The following is a 26,588-nucleotide window of genomic DNA, read 5'->3' as shown; positions in this document are numbered from 1 at the left end:
GACCAGACCTAAGAGTTGCTACACGGGCTGATGTCCACATAGTTGAAGGGAAGCCACCATCATAAGGTTTCACCAACACTTTAAGCTGAAAGTCAGACTTCCAGCCACATATCCATCAACCAGCCAGCCAATCAACTGTAATTGCTCCATCTTCTCACCTAACATTGACACCAAAAACAATGGAACCCAGGAATTGGAACTTCAGGGAACATGCAAACTTGTTACCCTGCCAAGCTGTCACGTGAAGGTGGCAGGAAGCACCTTAGGCAATCTGAATTCTGTGAATGTCTTAAACGCACAGCTTATTTCTAATAATAGATTGAATTTTAAGAATCTGTACTGAAGGGAATGAGGGCGTTAAAAAAAATAATAAGACACTTGTAAATTAACAACCCATCTGCAAAGCAAACAAAAGCCAGATGAGAGCCAGGGTTGCTAGCATGAGATGCCAACTCGATGATATGACTGTCCAAGAGAGACACAGTAAAACAGTCAAACCAAATAGAGAAGACAGAGGGAGGGGCGGATTTTAAAACATAAAACTGCAGGCAGTGAGGAGTGAGTGGGAGGGGGAAGAGAGATGTAGGGAGAGAGGAAGGGAGGGAGAAGGGGGGTTGGAATCAGAAATTGCTGCTTTTGTGGAGAGGGACACAACTTGTATGGATTGTCAAGAAAATAAACACAAGGATACAAATGTGTGTGTTTCACACATCTGGGTTGGCTGGGTGAAAAATAGCTTATCAATATTACAGTCTCACTTAAGAAGAGAAAACATATTATATCTCAACAATAGGGGGAAACAGTGTAGAAAGAGGGGGAACACCTAAGAAGACAAATGGTGGAGTGTCTGAGGGAGCAAAGAACACATCCCTCTCCCCATAGATGCCTTTGAAAGGAGACTCATTGCCATCCACCATGGAGATGAATCCCAGCAATCGTGCAGGAGAAATACTGACAACAGGAACACAGAGGACCATCAGAGAGCCAGCAGCCAGCAGCTGAAATGTCGGCTACCAATGTCAGTAGGAGGCTAAGCATCACCCCAAGCTGAAGCCAATGAGATTCTGTGATGAGAGTTAGGCGGTAGCCTTGACAATACCAGGTCACACCGTGGCAGGCCCAGAACAGAGTGGGAATGTGCATGCAGATCCCTGATAGAAAAAGTAAGACAGAAAATGATTCTTAAATGTATTAGAATTGGAGACTCTAATACCCATCGTTATGTTCAGGGACCGGCGCTCACTGGGTGAAGTGTTTAAGTCCCAAAAGTTCCTTAAGAGAAAAATGAAGCTTCAAAATATACCCAGGGAAGGCCATTGCTGTGTGGTGCCACACTGAGTGCTGCTCAGAGGATTACTAAGGTTCCATGCTGCCTGCCCCTGAGAAAGGCCCACCGAGTAATGGATGAAGGGGGAGATTTGGGTTGATTTTGAATTCTGGCCTGAGGATGGGTGGAGTGACAGAGCACATGGAGGGACACTAGCTATGACCTCTGCCCACCCAGCTATCCCCCACGACACACAAGATGCGGCACCAGGTGTATGTGTTCGTCTCTCGCTCACCACAGAGCCTCAGAAGGCAGCCCTGGAGAAGGCTCTCAGAAGCTCAGTGTGAGTACCTGGCTATTTCAGTCTGCACAGCCTGGATGGCTCAGGAGCGTTCTGGGCCAGGGCCAGGAAACAATATGTCCACAGGGAAGTGGTATCCAGTTACATCACTGGATACATTCCATCTGCTTGCCTTCCACATGGTAGGGACTGTTGTGGTGTCCCAGGTCTGAACTTTTACTTTTGAACACATTGTATGGCAGCATCCTGCCTCTGAGGTTTTAAAACAAGGCAAGTGGAAATGACAACAGCCCACAGGAATGGCCACCATGCCTTGGCCACCATGCCTTGGGGTGCTACTCCCCTGGCTGTATTCCCCACAAGGAAGATGCCCAGGAATTGGGACAAAGGGGAGTAAAAAAAAAAGATGCAGTGGTTATTGGACATAAAGGAGTGGCTGTTACCACCCCCTTCAATAACCTCCCTGGGGGTGGAGGAAGGAAATAGCCCGCTACCCCCCACCCCTGCCCCTGCCAACCTATCCAAGCAGGCTGGCTCCACAGACCTTTAGTTCTGAGAATCTTTGATGGGACTTACTTTGGGGCAGGCATTCAGTGTGCAGCCAGCTGATCCCAACTGAAATGCCATTGCAGCCCGAAACTGCTTCCTGCAAACTCTCAAAATGAAGACAGTTCCTTCAGTGTGTGGAATAGAGCAGCAGTTGCTAAGATGGCTCTGGGTGGGCAGACTGTGAGTAGCTGACCTCAGCTTGGGGTTTTGCTCTGTACCATACCATCAGCTATTTCTACAGCTGTCACCTTGGAGGCAGGTAAGGGTTTTTCCGTGACCTTTACTTGCTAAAGGGAAGTAAGAGTGTATGGTGGTGGGCAGGGAGTAGCCTTGGCCCATGCAGTACCTGCTTTAGATCCTGAAACACTTGACCTCCAAGGGTACCCAGCCATTGGTCCTACTAGGCCAGGAAGCCCTTCCAGTTTCCTACCATCACACTTGAGGTCATCAGCCCCATAGCCACCAGGCTCTGGACAAGTGTGACCTCAGGACTCACTTGGTACACAACAAGTTCCAGGGTGGGTGCCTCTGTGGGTACATGCCCATGGTAAATGAGGTAGCCCCACGGTGGCAGGGTAGGGGGATGCAGGCCAGTAAGTTGCCTTCTGTGCCAGGCTCCTGGCAACATGGCTGCCCTATAGAGTGTAGGGGGAAAGTATACCCCACTAGTCTGTGAAGCAGGCAAGCAAATATGCACTGGGAGACGCTTGTGCCTGCCTGCTATTTTAGAACCTTTGGAAATCTAAGAAGCAGCTTTGCTCTTGGTTCCTGTTGAACTTCCAAACATAGGTGCCTCCTCCAGACCACTAGAAGCTGAGAGAGTTTCCTGCCTCAACTTTTGCCCTGGACACACAAAGGAGGCTGTGTGTTCCAGCCATAGCAGGGCAGCCATTAGACCTAATCAAGACAAAGGGGTCATCGCACCCTGCCTAAATCAATTATTAGTTCCTACTCGGATCACAGGATTCTGGGTAACCTTGCACGGCAGGTCTTAGACATTTGTCATTTGGTTAACCAATGGCATGGCCACCTTTACTCCTGGGGTCCCAGGAAGCCCTACCCATAACTCCACAGCTCCTCAGAGAGTCTTCGTGGCTCAGACTGAGGTCAGCAAGTTAAAGCTACAGCTCTGGGAAGCAGCCTTGGATCCTCAGCCTCACAGACCCTGACAAGTCCTTAGAGAACTGGGCCCCTAGAATGCAGGACAATGTAAGATACTAGGAGGTAGGGGCAGATGGAGCCTGCATTTACAAACACTAATGGATTAATGCAGAGAGCAGAAGCCTTGTGGGACAAGAAGGTAAACAGTGCCCTGGGGTGCCAGTAAATTCTGGTGACTGAGACATGTGGTGGCGGCCCTGTCTAGATTGGCATCTGTCTGTCTTTAACATCTTTCTCCTGCCTAAGTTGACATCTCAGAGCCTGAAGCTGTTAGCCAACTGTGCTGCTTGGCTCTTTTGTCAGTTTGAAACTAGGTCATCTGGGAAGACAGAACCTTAACTGAGAAAATGTCTCCATCAGATCTGCCCATAGGCAAGCCTGTGGGGGAAATTCTCTTGATTAGTGATTGATAGGGGACCCAGGCCATTGTGGGTGGTGCCAACCTGGGCAGGAGGACCTAGGAGGCATAAGAAAGCAAATTGAGAAAGCCACGAGAGGGCAAACCAATCTGCCATGGCCCTTGCTTCAGTTCCTGCTTCCAGGTTTTGGACTTGGTTGAGTTTCTGTCCTAACTTCCCTGGATGATGGACTGTATGCTATAAACTGAAATAAACTCTTTCCTCTCTGGGTTGTTTTCGGTTTTGCTCTTTATTATAGCAACAGAAAGCAAAACAGGACACCAACTTAGCATTTCTCGTGAGGTGGGAAACCAGCCAGTGTCTTTGAAAAAATTGACAACAGTACCATATAGTCCAGTCGTTCTATTTCTTAGTTATATAGAAATGAGGTTCACTTGTGCTCACATGTTCTCTGAAACACTGATCACAGCAGAGGAGAAGCAGAGAGAGGCTAACTGTCCATCACTGGATGACTGAGTAAATGCATCATCATCATCATCATCATCTCTCTCTCTCTCTCTCTCTCTCTCTCTCTCTCTCTCACACACACACACACACACACACAACTGGACACTATTTAGCCGTCAGAAAGAAGTAAGCACTGTCCATTTTTGACAGGGACAGAAATGAATTCTTTAGTGAGGGAAGCCAGGCACAGAAAGAGAAACACGGGGCGTCACATATACATAGGATCAAACACACTGGCCAACAAGACAGATGAGAACAGGGGCTCATGCTGGAATAGTGGGCAGACAGGGTGGGGAGGAATTGGGAGAGGTTGGAGTTAAGTAACTGAGAGGAACAAGGAAAGCTGGCCTGAGGTTGCAGAGAGAGACGAGAGACAGAGACAGACAGACAGAGAGACAGAGACAAGAGACACAGAGAGAGTAGTACCCACAGTACTGTTTAAAGAGAGGGAGGAGCGGTTTTGAATGTTCTTACTGTAAGGATAAATGTTTGTAACAGGATGTTTAACCTGACTTTAAACATTGCACAAAGTGCATGTATATCCAGTGTCACACGGTCCCCATCTGGTGTGTACAATCCCTGTATGTTTTTATGTACTAGTTTAAAAATTAGGTTAGGGCAGACAAGCTGGCTCAATGGGTGAAGGTACTTGCTACCAAACCTGATGACCTGAGTTCAATTACTGGGGACCCAAAAGGTAGAAAGAGAGAACCAATTCCAGAAAGTTGACCTCTGATCTCTATAAATGGGTTGTGGCATATTTGCTCCACACACAATACTAATGAAAAAATAAAAATGTTAAAGTAGGCTAGAAAGAGACAAAGCATCTACTTTCTAGCTGGATCTGGAAACTTCCAGATCCTTCTGTGGTTTCTGCCTTCTCTCTCTCCCAATACCTGCAGTGAGGTGGTAGGGAGTTTCCCATGACACTTTTTTCCATGTTCTTCCTACCTTCCACAGTTAGATAAGATTCCTAGTTAATACACCAGATGACATTATGTTTCCATTAGCAGACCAGGACTGTGGTTTAATGAGATAACTCTAGTAATGACAGGTTTCAGCCCAGCACACGGCGAGGTCATGCACTTTGCAGGTTCTTGCTGGGTGCTGCTGACCCAGAGATGCCCTGTGCTGCCCTCAAGGACTCTGGGTAATCTTGAGCCTCTCTTCCAACAAGCATCCTGACAGATCCCCACCCCAGGAGAAAACAGGTGAGAAGCAGAGCTGTGGGGGTCACAGTCAACGTGGAGGGCGGCTATGGAGTCCTGGGCCAGTGTGAGGACCAGGCTCTCGGGTGCCCTTGTTACACACCTTGCTAGGTATCCATTGCAGCACTCAGGGCAGAGCTGAGAGGATGGCCACAAGTTCAAGGCCAGCCAGGCCTATGTAGGATGTTCCATGTCAGCTTGGACTTGAACATCAAAAAACAAAATTCAAAATTGCTGCATACCATGAGCATGCAAAAATCAAATCTGGCTGGTTTGAAATCATCCCAATTCTCCCAGTCCAGTCTCTGTGTCCTCTAGACGGTTAGGGTGGAAGACAGACTTTGTGATAAGTGGAACAATCAGGGAAAAGATACAATTTGATTCCTTCTTCCTATATGTAGGGATGTGCTCCAACCTGGCATGGGTGTAGCTGCAACACAGCAGGACTATAGAAGCCCAAAGAAAAGCCAGTGTTGAACTCAGACATGAGGAAGAGTGACAAATCTGAGGTTTTTTTTTTTTTTTTTTTTTTTTTTAATGCATGTTGCCGGGCAATGAGACATTCACCACAGGAAGTGAGTGGGAATAGAGAACGAGGAAAAGGGTGGAGGGCAGGAGAGAGCTCTAACTTCACCCAGTGTATCCACACGGCCAGGCCTGGGACCCATTTAGAAAATCAAACACTAGTCTGGATACTGTTGGGGGAATTTGGAGAGAGGGTGTAGCATATACCATCAAGAGAATGGGAGGTGAATGGGCCTTACCGGGTCCATGGAAGAAATTCAATCCTGAGACTTAAGAACCCACTGATATGCAAGCCCTATTGATTAGATTCTCAGTCTGCTGCCTGTCCCGCAGAGTCTGCCAAATTCTCCAACTGTGAAGGCCAATTCTTTCATGTGTGCATGTGACACATGTGTATGGGTCTCAGAGGAGGCCAAAAAAGATGTCAGATCCCCTGAGGCTGGAATTACAGGCAGCTCTGAGTGGATGTGGTGCGTCTGAACCCTCAAGAAGAACAAGTGCTCTTAACCATGCACCATCCCTCAAGCCCTCCAGTTCTGAGCCTGTTTTTTCTAACAGCTAAGTCAGTAGCCAGCAAACCCTAGCAAGTTCCCTGTCTCTGTTTCTTTCACCACTGTGGTTACAGGTGTGTACAGATCTCTCTCTCTCTCTGTGTGTGTGTGTGTGTGTGTGTGTGTTAGAGAGGCCCTGGAAATCCAAAATCAGGCCCTAACACTTGCCCAGCAAGCACTTTTACCCACTGAGCCAACTCTCCAACCTCATAAGCCAGTTCTTAAAGTCCCTATAAGGAGGGCCTACCCATGTTTTTTTTTCTAACTCTGTGTGGTTATACTGGTTCCATGTAATCCAGTGTCTGAATGTGTACACACATGTATGTATGCATTTGCATAATATGGGGTTGTATATGCCTAGACTCTAATATGCGTATCTGAGTTCCTAAATTTCCTACCCTGATAGAAGCAATGGGGCCTCATTGGAGAAGTGGCTGATTACCAGCCTGGGACTTAAAAGATAAATGTGGGAAGTCAAGGAAGTGTTCAGATGAGGACCAACTGTGTCAAAGAGCAAAGGCCAATCTGAAAGTCCTGCAATGCAAGGACCTGAACGAACTCAGGGAGCTGTGAATTAACCCTGTCCACCTGGGTAATCCAGGATGCTCTCTCCACATTATGGCCGCCGGGCTCCTGTGTTCTGTTCCACCTGCAATTTAGCTTCCTATCACCACGGAATGCAATGGGCTCACAGGACCCAGAGAGGAAGGCAGCGATGTGACTAGGGCATAGACCTGGAGCTTGCTGGCCGGAGATGACCTGCTGAGGTGCTGTGTGATGTGGACCCTCCCTGCTGTGCAACCTGGAGGCTCTGACTGTGGTCACCTCTCCTCGGCCTGGTGCTAACCATTCCTCATTTCACATCTACAGCCAATGGTCTCTTGTTCTTCAGAGCATCTTTGTGCCGCCCTGTCCACGCCCACCATCTTGCCAGTCTTCACCTTGCTGTCATTCTGCCCAGGCGAACAGTCACTGAGCTATGGGGGCAGGCGGTGAGTGCTTTCCCTCAGGGCCCTACTGTGTCTTCCCTGGATCCTAATAAATGAAACTTGCATTTAAATACAAACTGCTCAGCTGAGGCTGAAAGCCAATTAGCCCTAAGAACAGGCTGTTCTGATTTTAACAACCTGTCCCTTCTCCTTTTCCAACTTCGGATTCATTCCTCAGCTTAGCAGAGGAGGCCAGATGTCTCCAAGCAGCTCGGTAGGGCAGAGTAAGGAGAGGTTGGATGAGAACCCCGACTGGCCCCCACTGTACCCTGTGTGGTTTGTCTGGGGGCGGGTGCAGGGGTTCAGGCATCTTGTGCGGTGATGATTGCTTGTTGTTGTTTTTTAAAGATCGATTTATTTATTTTATACATATGAGTTCACCACCATTGCTCTCTTCAGACACACCAGAAGAGGGCACCAGACCCTATTACAGACGGTTGTGAGCCACCATGTGGTTGCTGGGAACTGAACTCAGGACTTCTTAACTGCTGAGCCATCTCTCCAGCCCCCATGATGATTGGTTTTAACTGTCAACCTCACACAACCTAGAATCACCTGGGAACAGAGTCTTAACTGAGGCCTTGTCCAGATCAGGTTGGATGAAGTGTGTGTGTGTGTGGGGGGGCAGGAGGGCATTATCTAGGTTGTTAATTGATGTAGGAATACCCCACCCACTGTGAGTGGCATTATTCTCTAGGCAGGAGGTCCTGAATTGTATGAGTGGAAAAAATTGAGTCGAGCACAAGCAAGCAAGTGGGCATGAATGTGTCCATTTCTCCCCGCTCTGACTGGATCTGACAGGGCCAAGACTTCCCGTACTGATCCCTGTAACCTGGAACTGTAGGCAGAATAAGCCCCTCTCTCCCTAAGTTGCTTTTTTGTCAGGTTATTTTATCACAGCAATAAATAAATAAAAATAAAACTATTTTTTTCATTTTAAAGACTGTCTCTAACAAGTGTGTGGGGACCATAGACTCTGCTGTGGTAAAGGCTCTGCCCCCAGAGGGCAGGGAAGGACAAGGCCACTGACCTCACTTAGCAAGAGAGAAGGGGCAAGAGGGGCCTGAGGGGTGAGGTAAGTCTGAACCCAAGCTCACAAGGAAAAGTGGGCCTCACCCTCTCCCAGGGAGCTTCTGGTGCTCACACGAGAGCTTTATCGTCCCACAGGACGCGCCCGACCTTCAGCAGGAGCCCAGGCGAGTCCCATGCCTTGGAACATCACCACCCATGCTCTTTGTGAATGATACTGGCTTCCCCTTTGCCCTGTGGAGATCCTCCCAAGGGAACCTTCCTGTCCTCTTCCTCTTCTCCACCATGGGTCCTCAGGACTCCCTCTTGTTTCTCTCTGGCACTAGAAGAAAGTGCTGGTTATCACAGGGCATCAAGTTTGCACACCTACTATGTGCTGTGCATGGTGATGGAGGAAAACCTCGTTCTGTGAACTGTTCCTCAGTCACTCTCAAAATCCATTCAGACACCAGGCAGCTCATAAGAGCTGGGTCACAGCCCATTCACTGTGAATCTCTTCCTTGTGCTACCAGAGAAAAGTCTAGATAGACCTCTGAACTTCCCTGGCTTGTAGCTGGCTAGATGTACAGTTTGGAGACCACACAGTTCCCCTGAGCTCAGCTGAAAATGGCTGCTCTGCTGTGTTGGTGGTAACTGCTGCCTAGGTGACTTCCCAGGAACACGAGGGGCTTCTGATGACAACACTGACTTCCCATGACCTGTAGATGTCAAGGGTCTGGGTCTGGAAAGGAGGCTTGGCTTCTCTGCCTTCATATTGCATCTGTCTCCTTTGCTGTCTCCAACGCTGGGTCAATTTCCTCTTAGCTCTACACATGGATGGTATGCAGATCATTTGAAAAGCATTTTGTCCAGGCCATGGTACAGCGTGAACTTAACCGAGATTTGCCTGGCTGTTGACTGCCCTTTTGAGGCTACCCTGACTAGAAGCTAGGAAAGTCGAGGTAAAGAAGAAAGAGGAGGAGGAGGAGGGAGAGGAGGAGGAGGAGGCGGCGGCAGCATCAGCATCAGGGTTATCTGAGTTTCTAGAACAGCTTGCTGGTTCCCAGAAACGACATGAGCATCCCCACCCCTTATCATATCAGTCTCTCTCTTTGTTGACATTCCTTTCCTGACTCCCTGGGCTGAAGGAGCTGATCCTTTTTATCTGTTCCATGGCTAAGAGTCAAAGACTCTCTTCATCTCTAATGTTCTTCTCTTGAACAATTTTTGTCTGAGAGCTTCTGTAACACTCTAACCCCAGATGAAGCTGACAGCACACACACACACACACACACACACACTCATACATACACTTGCACACACATTCACACATATGCACACATACATGAACACACACACATATATATACAGGCATACAAACATTCATGTATTCACACTCACACACACATACACACACACATATGCATTTACCCACCCACTCTCTGTAACTCCATGATGCTCCCAACCCCTCACAATGAAGTAGAAACGAAGCCTAGAACATTTGTCTTGGACAGGCTAAGCTTTGAGCCTTGCTCCTGCTGGTGGAAGGGCTCTACCAGGGAGAACCCCCAAGCCTGTTGTGGGTCCCTAGAGCCTGAGAGACAGTGAGAAAACACTGCCTTAGGAAGAAGGGAGGGCCTCTGGGTTGAAAGACTAGGTCTCATGGGAGAAAGGTCCAGTGGGTGCCACCCTCGGTGGAGCTGTGGGCCACCCTTTCAGTGACAGCCTGCCCCAGCAGTTCTGAGGCCTGAGCAGGGTGGGCTGGGCAGAGAGTTGGGAAGGAGCTCTGGCTTGACAGCAGGATGGAAGGAGCCAGCAGGGAGATCCCTGAAGGCCTGGCTTCTGTCACAAGACAGTCACTCAGGGTTCAGACACTGAATGGGGCTCAACCATCCCAGGTGCCTACACTTGGTTGCTATATGGATATCTAATCTGAACCCTTCATCTCCTGCTCCCCTGGCACCCATGGCTACCTGGACAGCCATGGAAGACACAGCTCCTCCCACCTACACGCTCATAAACATCTGCCAATGACTGAGACTCCCTCTCCCCTCCATCCTGTCCCTTTAGACTCTGGCTTTTCCCCAGACCCAGTGGCCTGATGCCCCAATATAAAGGAGGGGGCATGTCTCCCAGCTTCCTTCTCTCCTGACAGGACTCACCCTATGGTCTTTCCCCAGTCACACCATAGTTTCTTCCCGATAGTCTCCATGTTCTCCTTGAAGCGGCTGAGGCACAGCTCCTGGATGAGAGTCCCATAGTCAGGGTCCTGGCAGGCAGTGACCATGAAGAGATGGTAAGCTGTAAAAAAACAAACAAACAAAAAAACCCATACAGGGGCTGTTACCTACTGGCTCTCTCTCATTGCCTCTGGTAGCCTCTCCCATTGCTCCCCGCCTCCATTCCAGCCCATCTCAGGGCCCCAGAAATGTGTGTCTGTGTGATCAGGAGATAACACCTGTCTGAGTTTCATTTTGTTGTGAAAAAAGCAACTCAGGGAGGAAGGAACTTAACACAGGTGGTCACACGGCATCCACAGACAAGAGCAGGGAAAGGTGAATGCATATGTGTTCATTTGCTTGTGCTCTACTCAGTTTCTCCATTCTGACACAGTTGTGGACCCTCTGCCTAGGGAATGGTGCTGCCCACAGTGGAGTTAAGACAACCTCCCACAGGCATGCCCACAGGCCAACCCAGTGTAGAAGAGATCCCCTTCTCAGGTAATTCTATGCTGTGTCAGGTTGATAACCAAAACTAGCTAACCACTGTGCTTTGAAAAGGCAGCAGGCCTCAGGCACAACTGGCTGGGATTGAGCCTAGGCCTGCCGACTTCCAAACAAGGGCTGACCTGAGTCAGGTAGTGATCTAAACATGACAGGAGGAACTACTGCAGCTCCAGGGTGGATTGCAGGAGACCGTCCTGGCCCACCTTGTTAATTTAGCACCTAGAGGTGTACCACATTACCCAGCCCTGGGCATATTACCTGTGCCTGGGTGTTTAGCAACCCTAAACCAAGCTGGCGAATTGCAATATGAACTGTGTCTTTCCTCTGATGAAAATACGAGATCAAAAATAATCCCCGAAGCTCCACATTGCACAAACTCGAAGGTGACCTATTTCCCCGGAGCGGAATGCTAGCTGTGGTTGATGTGAGCTGGTAGAGAGGGCTTCTTTCTCTGGTTCCTGTCCTCATGTCTGCCTGATCTCTTTGGGTGGAAAGTCCATCCTCACCTCTGTGAGGGGAAGCTAAGGGTACAGTCATCCTACACATCCTTTGCTCAGAGTCTGGCTGCTTAGCCCCCATCCATCCCTCTCCTAGACCTCACTGGGCATCTTCTCCTGATGGGGTCCAGCTCTATTCACCAGCCTAGTCCTTATTCCTAGAAGAGGCTCAGTACAGGGATCTGCATGGGGCACTGTGGGATCCTTGCTGGTCCTTAGAAGAGGGATAGGGGAAAGCCTAGTCTTGTTTAGCATCCTGTCTCATGAGAATATCAAGTTGTTCCTCACTGCTCTGGGGACCAGGGAGCCCACTGCAGCAATGGGCAGAGTGACCCAAGGACTGAGCCCAGGTCCCTGGCTCAGGAACATGGTCTGGAGAGGTTGGAGATGCAGGGCCCATAGGCTCCAGACAGCACAGGGGAGCCAGAGCTGGGCTCTTCAGAACTGTTGGCTCCATCATGTTCTACTGAAGGGTGGTCCTATCATAACTATCTATTTACTGATGAGAAAACCGAGGCCTCACATGAGAAAAGAGTTCAAGTGTCAGTGCCAGAGGTGGTGCAGACCAGAGCTGAATTTGGTCCTGGCTCTCATAGCCCAAGATGTAGCTCTGGTGCTGGCTTGAGATAAGACCCCAGAGAAGCTTGGAGTGAAGTCAAAGGGCAAGGCCTGTCCTTTGAAGTTGTCATGGTGGGGCAGGTAAGGAAGAGCTGAGGAGCATAGAGAGGGTGGGGAACAAAGGTACCACCCAGTGCCACCCACAGTACTGCCAGGAAGGAGACATTACTGGGTGGACCATTAGAAGGATACAGATCTGGCATCTGCCAGCCCAGACCCGGATACTAAGGCCATGGACACAGCAGAGGCACTGAGTAGCTCACAGAGAGCCAGAGGTTTCAAGTTGGGTGGAGAATAGGAGGAGAAAGGGTCCTGATCATAAGAACAGAGCCATCAGCTGCCTGACCAGGACAGATGGACCCCAGGGGACAGGAGATATCCATGAGGGCTGAAGCCCAGCTATGCAGCAGAAACTGGAGCATCCCCTAGAAAGTGATCTCCACATTCATGTGCTTGGCCCACCATGGTCTAGGGAAAAGGGCTGGCATAGGACTGCCTGAGTCTGGACAGGGTACCCAGCATGGCTAGAATCAGTGTTTCTGAAGCCAGGGCAGTATGGCACAGAGCAAAACTTCACCAAAGTGAATTCCCTGGCAGGGAGTTGGATGTGGGACCATTCTTGTATGGTAATAACAGACCCTGGAGCATGCATCTTGACAGTGAGGCCAAAGCAGTGAAACTGAAGCCCTATGTTTAATTAAAAATAAAAAGCCAAATAGCACACCGGAGCCCTGTTCCCAGCAGCATGTGGAGCCACGTGAGGCCTGGTGGCAGAGCTCTGCAAACCTGAGCTTGCTCTCACTGCAGGCAGACATGCCACCAGGCTAGTGCCAGCCAGTCTGAGACTCCCCACAGGCATCACTAATCAATAGGTCGAGACTGGATAGGGTAGGATACCCTGGGAGGCTAGCCACTCAGGAAGAGGTTGAAGGAGGTTGTGTCAGGATGGTAGGCTTGGCACAGAGATGGCCACAACTCTGAGTTGGGGCTGGTGAGGAAGGGAGCTAGGTGCTGGTACACACCAGAGTCCTGAGAACAACGCTGAGACCTGGGGACTTTAGGAAAAGCTAAGGAGTAGCCGTTGTGAGTGGAGACCTGTCTAAGGGAAAGGCTGACAGATGGAAATCGCTCTTGGGAGGCACTCCACAGTCTTCAGTGAGAGACCTCTGCTCTTGAGGGGCCATGGAGGGGCTGCTGGAAGTTTTCTGGGCCCAACCTAGAGCCCTAGGAAACACAGAGGACAGCAAGGCACCACCCCTGCTCCCCAGCAAGTACTTGAATTGCACTTGAACTCATGAAGCAGCCAGTATATGGATGCTCAGGCCACAAGAGTACAGTGAGCACACCTGGGGACCTCGGAGCCAGCAGTGCACACTTGAGGATCATGTCAGCCACAGTGGAGACTGGGGAAAGGGTAACACCACCCCTGTCCCACCAGGATCCCCCGTGGAACCCTTCCTGTGGTAGACAGGAAGCCTCAACTGTACAGCAAGCTCCAGAAGCTGGGATGAGACCTCGTGTGAGTGTCAAGGGTCCTCTCTCCATTTATCCCCTATACTTTATGGCTCCTGGCACCCAGACCTGCCTTGTACCTCAAATGACTCCCCCTTTCATGAACTCCGTGCCCCAAGCTGTCCTCCTCCAGCTGCCCATAGCTGCAGGAAGACAGCACACCCTCCACAGACATAGACACAGCCACATCCGGGGTGCTCAGGGTGAGGGGGCAAAGGCTTTTTTTTTTTTAACCACATTTGCCCTGCTTTCACCTCCCACTGCTTTCTGACTCACAGGGGCAGTTGTCCCTGGCACGCAGCAGAGTGGCACATACATTTTCACCAAATGTCTGAGATACCTACACACCACTGCCAGGAAACACAGCTAGGAAAGGAAGCCAGGGTACCTGGGGTCAACGCTGGTGCAAGGTACTGGCCAGGCAATGGAGAGGATCAAGAGTGACTTGGCCTTCCTTTCTGTTCTGGAAGAGTCAGTTTTAGAGCAGAGAAGGGGGTGCCTCAGGGAAGGTTCTGGGTGCCATGCATTAGAACCCGGTGTGTGCTGATGTTGGCACCAAGGATCAGCTAAAGAGATCTGGTGTCTCCAAGTCCCCTGTGAAGGGGCCAGGGAGGGGGATCAGGAGATACACTCCTGTCCTGCAGAGCCAGTACACAGGAGAGACTGTGCTGCCTCTGTGGAGAGATGGTCCCCAACGAAAAGGGCACTAGGAGGCTGGGGGCCAGAAGGACCAATCGTGTCCCCTCCACACTTCCAGGGGAATGCTCCCCCCCCCAGCCCCACTCCACCCAGCATTCTGCCAAGACAAAGATCTCCTGGATAGTCTTTGGGCCTCCCTGGTCTAGCTGGAGAGCTGACCCTACCTGACCTGGTCCTTGTACCTCCCATTCTTCTCAGATCACCCCTCCACCTCCCAAGGGGGAGACCTGCTATGCTCAGCCCCATTTTTCTTCTGCTAGACTCGTACACTCATCCCTTCCTGCCTTGGAGAGTGTAGAGCCCCCTCTGGATTGGGGCCATGGGCAGCTCCGCAGGCGGAGAGTAGTTTCATTTTGTAATTGAAAGAGCGTCCTAATCTCTCATAAAGAAGAAGCAACAACAAACAGTAAAACCGCCTCAAACTTTAAGCTTTGGGATCAAAAGGCCGACACTGTTTGCAGGCAAATGTAACCACTGGGGACTGCTGCCTTCTGAAACCTAGACGGAGACAATGCTGCTGTCTCAGCTGCCTGTCAGGACAGGCGTGCCCCTCGGCTGTGCATAACTTCAGAATTCAGCATCGCTCCTCTGCTCCTTCTCTCTACTACTGGAAAATGCCTCAACTGAGCACACATAGCATTACACACAGAGAGAAGCCATCATGCCTGGATGACATCAGAGTGCTAGTGCTGGCCACCATCCTGAGCGTGCTTACCACAGACGCTCTGGAGATGTGGGCTCAGGACTTCTCAGGTAGCAGTAACCCACAGGGGGTTCCTAGGGGAACCTCTGTTCTCAGAAGCTCTGAGACTCTAGGGCAGACCTAGCAGATGATGGTCCCTGACACATCACAGCAATGCCCAGAAGTAACCAGGCACCTGGGAGCAGCATTTGCACGCCACTACATCAGTGACAGATGGCTCCCACAAAGGAACTTGAGGTGAAGAGAGCAAGGACATCCTGAGAACATGAGGGCAAGCCGAGAACAATCCTCTGCACCATCTCTCCCCCCACACCAGGTCTTCAGGGCATATTCTGTCTGTGTGGGTGACTCTGAAATCCCTACAGCTCATCCTACACAGTCCTAGGAGAACAAAGGGTTTTCATTGTTTGACACTAATGGTGGCACCCCAGTTATTTTTGTTTGTTTGTTTGTTTTTGTTTTTTAAAGCTCTGTCTGGAACCTTTTACCTAGTAGAGGAGGTAAAATGTACATCTTGGCAGCCAAGGGTCTGTCTCAAGATTAGACCACCTTCTAGGCCACAAAGCATGCCTTAACAAATGTAAAAGAGACAAATGTAAAAGAGTCGGGAATTTTCTAGTGTCTTATGGGACCACAGTGAAATAAAACTAGAAATAAGTAACAAAACCAATCGCAGAAACTACACAATCATTCGAACTGAAGAACACACTTTTATATACCTGCCCTGTAGACCAGCTGATATGTTCAACCTCTAGTCTGACTAGACTAGAGGAGGCAGAGGAAGGTGGATTTCTGTGAGCTCCAGGCCAACAAAGGCTACATAGTGAGGCCTGCTCAAAAAAAAAAAAAAAAAAGACTATTAGTCCACTTTCCCTGGTGAGCATAGACATGAAAATGGTCAATCAAATACCTATATATAGAATTCAAGCACACACCAAGACCAAGGTGAGTCATGACCAAGGTAACCAGGGGCTACACAGTTGCTTCAGCATATGAAACCAAGGACTGTAACACAACATAGAAACACTCTTTAGGGGTGCCAGAGAGATGATGGCTCAGCAAGTTCAATTCCCAGCAACCACATGGTGGCTCGCAACCATCTGTAATGGGATTCAATGCCTTCTTCTGGCATTTCTGAAGACAGCTATAGTGTACTCATATAAAATAAATAAATAAATATTTAAAAAAGGAAAGAGAAAAGAAACACACTGTAGGACAGAAATCACCTGATCACCTCTGTAGATGTGGAAAAGGCCTTTGAGAAAGCTCAGGGTCGCTTCATGAGGGAACTAAGAACATAAGGAGTAGATTGTAATGTGACAAATGACAAAGGCTGTATACAGAAAACTATAGACAGGGAAAGCGAAAGCATTTCCTCCAATAGCAGAATAAGGCAAGTGAGCATTATGCTCACTCTTCTTTTTCCTGTATCTGCCTGTGTGTATATACACATGACACACGAAGATGCATGTGTCCAAAGCAGGCACACACACACACACACACACACACAGAGATGTATTCACGTATGCAGTGGCTGTGTGTGTGGAGAGCAGAGGATGCTTGGCATGCTTCCCAGCGACCAGACACTGCACACAACACAATTGCCCCTTGAGGGGCCCTTCCTGTTGCTCCTGTTCACTATAGCACTTACACTCATAGAGAGGGCGATAAGAGAAAGAAACAAAGATACAAACAGGAAAGGAGAAGTCTGAGCATCCCTATTTGCAGCTGACATAGACCCGTACTTAAAGACTCAGAGGACTCCCCAAGAAAACTCCTAGATCTTACCCATCCGTTCAGCAAGGCACCAGGAAACAAAAGCAACACACAACTCAGTAGCCTCCCTGTACACCAACAATCAAAATCCTATCCCTGTGTCAAAAAAGAAAGAAAATTTAAAAAGAGAAAGGAATACATACAAAAAACAAAATCGACCAAACCAAAACAAAACAAAAAGTGCCAAAATTTGAAACGTGAAAGGAAGAAAAGGAGGACAGATGGACAGGATGGACAAATGGACAGGATGTCTTCTACAAGTAGCAAACAATGGGAAACAGAAAACAAAACCCCAAGTGCAGTTCTTCTGTTTGTTTATTTGTTTGTTTGTTTTTCTGAGACAGGGTTTCTCTGTGTAGTCCTGGCTGTCCTGGAACTCACTCTGTAGACCAGGCTGGCCTTGAACTCACTGAGATCCACCTGCCCCTGCCTTCTGAGTGCTGAGATTAACAGTGTGTGCCACCGTGTCCAGCTCCCAAACATGTCTTAAAACCAGAAAAGCAAACAATTCCCAGAGACCGCTGACAGTGCCCCAGGTCCCACCAGGCTCTGCATGGGGGCAGCATCCTCACAACTGTCCCAAGGGATGTGACCCTGTGCTACCTTCATTCTGGTGAGGAGCCTAGATGATAGGGAGTAGCCAGCCCAAGGTCACTAGACCCAGGCAAGCAAATGCAATGTGTCCTCCCAGTTCTTGGAAATGTCAGATGCTACCTGGGTCTCAATGCTGCCAGGAGAAGGAGAGTTAGCCTTCTCCCAGGGATGAGCCCCTTCCTGGTTCTCTAATACAAAGTGGTCCTTCCAAAAACCATATACATACATAAACAGCAATATCAAACTCAGTAGGTTGTACTTACATAATTGTGCACACTTGTACATAAACCACACACACACACACACACACACATGTAACAATAATAAAGAAAAAAACCCTATGGATTTAAGATAGACCTGAAAGGGGTTAGAGGGAGGAGACCTGAGAGGGACTGGAGGGAGGAAAGGAAAGGGGCAATGTGATATAATTCTATTTTAATTACAAACGTGAAAAACCTTTCAAAGAGATTCAAAGGAGAACCACAATCAAGGGACTCCAGAACACCCCAATGATGAGCAGTGCTTAGTTCCAGCAATCTAAGACTTAAAAGTGATAGATCATAACATGGTCCCTGACAAAGTGCGGTTCCACCCACAGAGTAATGGATGCGATGCTGTTCATAGCAGCCAACCCAGAAAATAACGCTTGCTGGTGAGGAGGAGGTTCTGTGCGCCATAGACACAAGTGTGAGGTGGCGAGGCTGTGGTGGAAAACAGCACGGTGGCTCCTAAAAGAATCCAAGATAGAATCACCATGCGGTGATGCAGCATGCAGCAACCCTTCTAAGTGAATATCATAGGGAACTGAAAGAGGCGGGGACCCAAAGAGGTGTTTGCACACCACATGACCAGAGGGAACCAAGAAACTGCTCCACATCTCCCTGGATGGAGAAATAATCTGGAAGTGATATGTCCATACAGTGGAGGCCTCTTTGACCTTCACAAGAAGGAAAACTTGACTCACACTGTAAATTCGATTAATCTTGAAAACACATGCGGAAAGTAAACTCCACAGGTTCCGATTCCATAAGGCACCACTGAAGCTAACATCTAGATAGTGCATGGGGTGGTGGCTGCCAGGGGTTGGGAGATGAAGGAGGAGGGCGTCAGTGTTTAATGAGAACAGAGCCCAAGGCATTCTGGATGTAGCTAGGCTGAAGACTCCACTCCATGAATGTTCTTTGCACACTTAACTGTACACTTGAAAGTGAACTCCAGATGTCCTTTAGGTTAGTAACCTGACTGGATGTGAAATCGACTAAGAGACATGCTTCCAGGCAGGTCTGTGTGGGGATTTTTTTTTTTTCTGAAAGGGATAAACTGGGGAAAGAAAAGTCTCCCCTCAGAGTGAGCAATGCCTTCCAGCTGTGGCCCAGATACAAAGAGATCCTCAGGAAAGCCACTTCTTGCTCACCTGCCTTCCCTTCTTGCTGGTGTGTGCATCTACGCTGCTGCTGCTGCTGCTGCTGCTGCTGCCTCCTCCCTGATCGCCATCTCTCATGGACATCAGCCTCCAGTTTCTTTGACTTTCTACTGTGGACTGAAGACCAGGGGCTCTCTGGGGATTGCCTAGGCCTTCACTACCAGACTGGGACCGTTGAGGCACCCAGCCTTGTGAACTAAGTAGCTATCAGGTTCTTGGTTTCTTCAGTATGTAGTCAGCTGTTGCTGCACTACTCAACCCACGTGGAGCACATCAATCTAGCAAGTCCCCTTTCACAGTATGTATTCACTCCTCCTGTTCTGCTCCTCTAAAGAGCTGTGACTAAGACAAGCACAATTAAGAATAAAATGTCAAAAGCAACGTGTGGGAAGAGGAGGCAGTACTCTAAGTAATCTGCAGCAGTGACTGGCAGGGCTTATCTGTCTCCTGCACACAAGGCTATGGAGAGAAAGAGTGGATATCTCCCAAGTGTGAGGTCTATCAAGTGCACAGATCTACACAGGTGACATGAACAAGGACACAGGGGACTTAGGTGACATGAACAAGGACACAGAGGACTTAGGTGACATGAACAAGGACACAGAGGACTTAGGTGACATGAACAAGGTCACAGAGGACTTAGGTGACATGAACAAGGACACAGAGGACTTAGGCTCTTAACCTAACACAAGGAACACCTTATCCACTTGTGTGAGAGAGCCTGCTCCCTCAGTCCCCTGCTTGGCTGAATTGTGTTAAGTTTTTGTCTGTCTTGTGCCTGCTGTCAGTATCTTCAGAATTTTTCTGTTTGTGGTTTCCTATTTCCTCTTTGACATAGAAAGCATTTGGAAAAACGGCTTTTTAAAGATGGTGGTTGAGGGTTTTCGTCAAATGGCTAGAATCAACAGAAAACTGTGTTGTGGACTGAGTGGCTCATGGCCAGTCACAAAAGTCAATGTGCCAGGCTCAGGAGTCATCTGAAGGTCATTCTATGTGGGGAGTCATGGCAGATCTGTTGTCCCAACCATGGTGTAATAAAAAGCAGTAGTGACTGTCTGGGATCCTTCACCAATGGGACTTTAAAATCTATTTACTCTCTGTGCCAAAGAGGAACTAAAACCGCAAACAGAAAAGTCTAAAGATATCAACAGCAGGCACAAGACAGACGAAACCTTGCAGAATTCTGCCAAGCTGAGGACTGAGCACGCTCACTCGCACAAGTGGATACGGCAGTCAAAGAAAACTGACCAGCTGCTCTCCAGCACTGACTCTTCAGAGGGAAAGGCACAAAGAACATCAGGCGATGTCCCTCTGTCCTGGTCCTGAAACATAAAAACACCAGCTCACAAGACTGGACCAAGAAGATCCCCACAAATATGGAAGGAGTTAGAGATGTACCATAGCCTACACGGAACTCCTAGCCATGCAATGGACTTAGAGCTTTACAGACAGAGGACATGCTATCCTGAAATGCCTCAGACTAGAGAACAAAGGCGCTCCCTTAATCTCTGTGCTGGAGTTTGGACACAGAATATCCTGATGATGGATGCTGAAGGCCCAGCACTACAGTTCCAAGGCGGGGCTTTTGGCTCTTGGGGTTGTATTTTAATAGACTCTTGGGAGGTAATTGTAACGTTGAAGGGAGTAGATTCTGAGAGGCTAGATTCTGTCCCTGGCTCCTTTCCTCTACACCCCCTTTGGCCTCCTTTCTGTCGTGAGCTGGGAAGCTATGTGTAATCACGTTTTCCTGCAGCCATCCTCTGCCTACCACAGTCCAGAGATAAGACAACCAAGTGACCACAGACTAGAACCTCTAGGAACCTGAGCCAGAATAACCCCCTACTCTGTTCAGTTGATTTTGTCAAGTATTTTGTCCCAGGGGTGAACTGTTGGCAGTGTTGGCTAGTTTGATGTCAACTTGACACAAGTCAGAGCCACTGGAGAAGAGGGAACCTCAAGTGAGAAAATGCTTTACCAGAGTCACCTACAGACAAGCCTGTGGGGCATTTTCCTGATTTCCTAATCGATGTGGAAGTGCTAGCTTATTGTGGGCAAGGCTATCCCCGAGTTGTTGATCCTAAGAGTCATAAGAAAATAGTTCATGCAAGCCCTGGAGAGCAAGTCCGTAAAGCAGCACTCCTCCCTGTCCCCTGAACCAGTTCCTGCCTCCAGATTCTTGCCTTGACTTCCATGGATGATGGACTGGACTACAGGGTGTAAGATGAAACACATCCTTTCCTTTCCATGGTGTCTTTGGTCATAGTGCTCTATACAGTGTTGACTGCTCCTCTGAGATTGAGGGCTGATTGGAGACTGTGCTTGCTGCCTGAGAGACTGGACCACTAATTGCTAATTCAGCAAAGGGTCCACATTAGAAATCTGAAGTATGGTTTCTACTCAGTGTATGTTGGGGGAATAACCCCCCCCCCAAAGAGCCACTGGGGTGGGGAATCTTAAGACAAACTATGGTATGTCAGGAACTCCCTGAAAAATATGATGGAAGGGAATGGACACAGTCCTAGGAAATCAACAGATGTGACTACAAAGATGATACAAGATTCCAACTAGCAAGACAGGCAAGGAAACCCCTCCAAGGTAGTCAGCTACAGTTCTGACTCGAGGGAGGAGTGAGGACTCTCAGGTCCTGCAGGAACTGTCATCCTGCCTTGGTACTCGGGGACAGAGGTGATGCTGATGTGGTGGTTAGTGTGGAAAGGAACCTCTGTCCTAGAGAAAGCCACAGGGGAAAGTGGAGGAGTGACCTAACTTAGGAATAATGAGTGAGAAAGACCCCTTTGGGCACTTTGGGCAGAACAAACAGGCGCCTCTTGGGCGCTTCATCCAGGAAGGGAGAAAGCACCTGGTGGCTGTCTCTATTATTACTCTCGGCAGGCCAGCAGGGCAAGCTGCTCTGTGTGTGTTAATATTTCTTCCTTAATGTGACAAAACATTTCATCGGTGGAGAGACCGAGCATCCTCCATCCTTCCGTCCTGTGCTCATCTCTATAAGACAATGAGATGAAAGTCCCGTACTACAAGAGTAAGGCAGGTGGTTAGCAGACTCACTACCACAGTTTACAGAAGAGGAAGGCTGCTGAGGCCAGCCCCCCCACTCCAGTGTGAGAACAAAAGAAAAACCATAAAGCCAAGAGGCCCTTCCTGGACGGACTGTCATAGTGACCTGTTGGGAAAGCTTAAGAAAGAAGCTCAAATACCGAACAAGAAACACAAAGAGAAGAGAGATACCCACCCCTGCCCCAAGGACACACAGAGTGTCTGTTGGGCCTTAGGACATGGCTTGGTATGCAAAGGTGCTTATCAGCAAGCCTGTGGACAGGAGCTCATTGTCAGTACCTATGTGGCAGCAAGAGAGCACCAACGCCTTCCTGCAAGTTGCCCTCTACCTCCACCTGTGAGCCATGACATACTTGCCTACACCCATACACATGCAAGCAAATGAATACATTTTCTAAAAAAGTGCTTTTTAGCTTTAGTTCAGACAGTTAGGAACCAGTTGAGGGAGTGCATTCCATTTGTAGCAGCAGACAAAAACCACGGGACTCCAAAGGGATAACCTTCAGAGAGGAGCCATTCAATGAGACTTGGCTGAAGATTCAATGGAAGCATGGTTTCTTGAGCAGCGGGTCTCAACCCCAGACTTTGCTGATGTTTAAGTTCAGTGGATTCCCACTGCACTGCTACCCCCCACTCCCACCCCCCTGAAAGGTCTGACAACTGAGGGCATAACTAGAGAATCATGGGTAAAGGAAATCAGGGTGGGAGCACCACCGAGCAGCATGGAGCACCACCAGGCGTCATCCCTTTCCACGTGTGATCCAGTTACCTGTTTTGATCCCTCCTGACTTGTCAAGGCGCCCAGTGGAACTGGGATTGCCTCAGTCTATCCTTGCATGGCTGCTGGGGCAGAAGTAGAACCTGTGGACACTCAGATCTCCGGGGCCTTCACATGGCTCAGTGGACTTGGCCTCTCCTTCCCCAGGATTTCACAAAAGCCAGGGTCTGTCTCCAGCCTCTTTGCAGCTGTCCCCTCTGCCTGAGGCTTTGGCGCTGACCCGGACAAGGCTCCTGCCCTAAGTATCTTCCTGCCATGCCTCTTTCTTGTGAACCCTTGATTGACATAGATCACTGTCTTCCAGCAATCACCCTACTGTCCAAAGGCACCTGACCCTAGGCTGCATGGATAAATTATCATTCAGCATGCAAATGACAGGAATGCCCCACTCAATTAAAATTTAAGAGAATCTTAGAAGTATGAGGATATCCCTAAATATTGTATAACATATGCTTATACTGAAATTGTCTGAAAAGTCCACTTTACCCAAGGTTCCTGTCCTACACCTTTTACCTTGGGGCTCCCTAGAGTCCTTCCCCACCCAAATCTGGCCAGCTCTAGCCCCTGTAGGCCACCAGCCCAAGCTTGGATGTAGCCCAGGGCGCTCTCTCCTCTCCTCTCCTCTCCTCTCCTCTCCTCTCCTCTCCTCTCCTCTCCTCCCCTCCCCTCTTCTCTCTCTCTCTCTCTCTCTCTCTAGATAGGGGTTTATGTGTAGCTCTGGCTGTCCTGAAACTCACTCTGTAGACCAAGCTGGCCTTGAACTCACAGAGACCTGCCTGCTTCTATCTCCCAAGTGCTGGGATTAAAACTATGCACTGCCCCAAGCCTGGGGTTTTTATAAGGCACGGCTCAGTCAGCATCCATTTCCTTCAAGCTCCCATGGTCCTCTAAGTGCCATGGAATCTGGCCTTCCTAAAGTTTAACTTCAGCTCAACAGGCTCTGACTCCACTTCAGTCAATTTGGCTCCCAGGACCAGGTTCTTTGTATAACCCTGTAGTGAGAATTTTAGTTTCTTTAAAAACCCAGTTCCATTACATGAATACATTTTTGTTTGTTTGTTTGTTTGTTTGAGTCCCAGGTATGAGATACGGAGCTGCCTCAGCTTGTCCACGGCAAGTACCTAAAACAGAGTGGTGTTTTACATACAAACCACAAATCCAGTCATCTACTGTCTTAATCATCTCCAAGTGGCTTAGAATGCATAACACAATATAAATGCCATGGAATAGTTGTTAGGCTACATGTCTTCTGTCTGCACTTTAGTTGCAGCGGCAGGTGTGCATATGCACTTGTGAGAGCACACGTGTGTACGAGCAGAGGACAACCGCAGGCAGTGGCATTTTACGAACTTCCTGCACTGAGGCAGGGACTCTTGGCTTTTTTTTCGGCTGCATCCACCCGACGCGTGTGTCTGACAGCTCCCTGACTCCCTCGTCTCTCTTAGAATCCGCCCTTGGGAGCGCTGGTGGGACAGGCCTCGGAGCTGGATCTCTTGTGGGTTCTGGAAGTTCAAGCTCAGTCAGTCCTCAACCCACTGAGCTTCTCCCTCCAATTCTGCCATTATTGTTGTTGGTAACATTTTGATTTTTGATTTTTTTTTTGAGACAAGGTCTCCTTAAGTACTATGTAGTCCAAGCTGTTTTATAATCCGTCTATCTCAGTCTCCTGACTGTTGAGATTATACATGGGAGCCACCATGCCCAGGTTAAGAACCCTTTTTGACTACGTGGCTGGTTGTAGCGGAGACAGAGGCGACCGCAGAGGGGCAACTGCCTGGTTAAAATGGGGACATTCTCCACCTTGTACCATTGGCATTTGGGGACATGTCACTCTTCACAGGAGTGGGGCATGTCCTGTGCTGTAGGGCACAGCTAAGGAGAGGTATTTACCAGGCTTCTAGCTGTCTTTTGTGTTGACACCATTTGACCTCTGAGATATGGGAGGCATAGAAGGTTAGACACTTGGCTCAAACTTGATGGGTTCCTGGGGTGGATTCCAATTGGGGCTCAAGAGTTATGAGAAGCGCATCTGTTTCTCTCACAGGACAGGAAGCCTGTGGCCTGCAGGCTGCCCACTGGCAACTGGCACTCAGATCACCCTAAAAACTGACCCACCTTTTCCGGGGCTCCAGCAGAAAACTAACCGTGCAGCCTGCAAGCATCCCAGGGACCAGGCTTCAGCCAGAGCTCTAGGGAGGGTACAGCCTAGCAGGACACATGGAATCTCAGAAAGGAGGGGCTGCAGGCCCTAGGGAGGGGTACGGCAGGGTGAGCCTTTGGGGAGCCACTCCCTTGCTCAGCACTTTCACTGGGATTCATACCACATGTGGCGTCCCTGTCACACACTCTCCCAGATGCCAGTTTGGATTTGAACAGAAACTATCAAACTGGTTAGTTCAGGGGTATGTGTGAGGAAATCACAGGAGACTTTTCCAAGGAGTCATTTGCCCCAAGTGAGGATTGCATCTAAAATGTTACTGCAACCCAGCATGGATAGAAAAACTGCTCTGCAGCCCTGGGCCGGACTGACAGTCTGAACACAGACCCAGCATGCGTGCAGGGAAGCTGGACAAACACCAAAGAATCACTCTCTGTCTCCAAGCTCACACTGATGGCAAGTAAACACAGTGATTCAATTAGCAAGCTGGAGTCCCTGGATCTGGACTCCACAACAAGAACCGCGTCCAGATAAAAACAGCAACACACCGACTTCCTGGGATGTCCGTTTCACTTGTAGTTTATATATAGTTCAACAAATAGTCCGGAGTCTCAATTCCCCAACCCCCTTCTAGATCCCCAGCATGACAGACAAGGAGAGCATGCGTTCTCCAACACAGACGATCCAAGAGCTGATCCACTGCTGTGCCCAAGTGAAGTTTGCAAAAACAGCAGCTTGCAAAGCAGTCACCAAAGCTGTCGGAGCTGGCCTGCCTCATACCCACAGCTCGCCTTTCCTGACTGCTCAGAGCCTTTTGATGGTTATGCATGAAAATGTTTTAAAGTGCACGTGGTCTCTCAGGAGATGCTTTGTAAACACAACCGCACACAGAGGAAAGTCACAGGGAAGAGAAAAAGACGTATCTGCTGGGATTTCCGTAACTATTAATGAAGCCAGCAGGTTGACTAAGAGAAGAACCAGCTGGTTTATAGAAACATCCCGGATCAAGATCTCTCGTCCTGCAGATTACTATACTTTAAAGAAAAACAGAACCCTTCCACATAGCCATGCAAGATATCAAAGTCTATCTCCAAGGAGATCTGGCCAGTAGCAGGGCTCGTGAAGAACACTATGAGCTCAGTGATTCCGCTCATCACAGCTGGGCTCCCAAGTCATTAATTCACCGATAACCTCATAGAGTTGTGTTTGTTCTCCCAAGACATAACATCAGCCAGACCGCTCGGGGCTACGTCAAGAGCACAGGTCATTGGACTGAGAGCAGAGCCCTTTCCTTGGTAAACACAGGCGGTCCTTACATGTGGTCAAACATAAGTGTTCTATTTACACAAGCCTTCCAGGGTGCAGCCTCTGGTGCACGGGTAACGAACCTTAATTTATTTGCTTATTCTTAAATAAAAGGGGGCGGGGAGGGGCCCAACCAGCTCCCTGTGTTGCTCATGTTCTCTTAGGAAACTGAAGCTAAAATTTCACATCAAGTCGAAAGGATCTGAACATAGCCAAAGACAGCAACATTATTATAAGTTTTTGATTTTCACGCAAGTTTAGCCAACACATATAAGGGGCAGGATCCACCTTTAGATTCT

At 48.9% G+C, this 26,588-nt stretch overlaps 1 protein-coding gene across 3 annotated transcripts in view; it reads right to left on the bottom strand.

Moving 5' to 3' along the window:
- The window catches only part of Ramp1 (receptor activity modifying protein 1), a 43,852-nt gene that overhangs the window by 16,000 nt on the left and 1,264 nt on the right, over positions 1-26,588 (bottom strand). The window contains exons 2-4 of one of the 3 annotated variants that reach the window (XM_021166279.2): positions 10,588-10,726; positions 2,145-2,223; positions 759-1,151 (exon numbers count right to left, since the gene is read on the bottom strand). In XM_021166279.2, the coding sequence (XP_021021938.1) occupies positions 1,104-1,151; positions 2,145-2,223; positions 10,588-10,726 (266 nt within the window). In that variant the 3' untranslated portion in view covers positions 759-1,103. Of the gene's footprint in view, positions 1-758; positions 1,152-2,144; positions 2,224-10,587; positions 10,727-26,588 lie in introns of those variants that run through there. The other 2 variants (XM_021166285.2, XM_021166275.2) reach the window with 2 other exon arrangements.

The sequence above is a fragment of the Mus caroli genome, chromosome 1, assembly GCF_900094665.2.
Source record: "Mus caroli chromosome 1, CAROLI_EIJ_v1.1, whole genome shotgun sequence".
In the NCBI taxonomy this organism is placed as follows: domain Eukaryota; kingdom Metazoa; phylum Chordata; class Mammalia; order Rodentia; family Muridae; genus Mus; species Mus caroli.
This window is presented reverse-complemented; position numbering and strand designations above follow the sequence as displayed.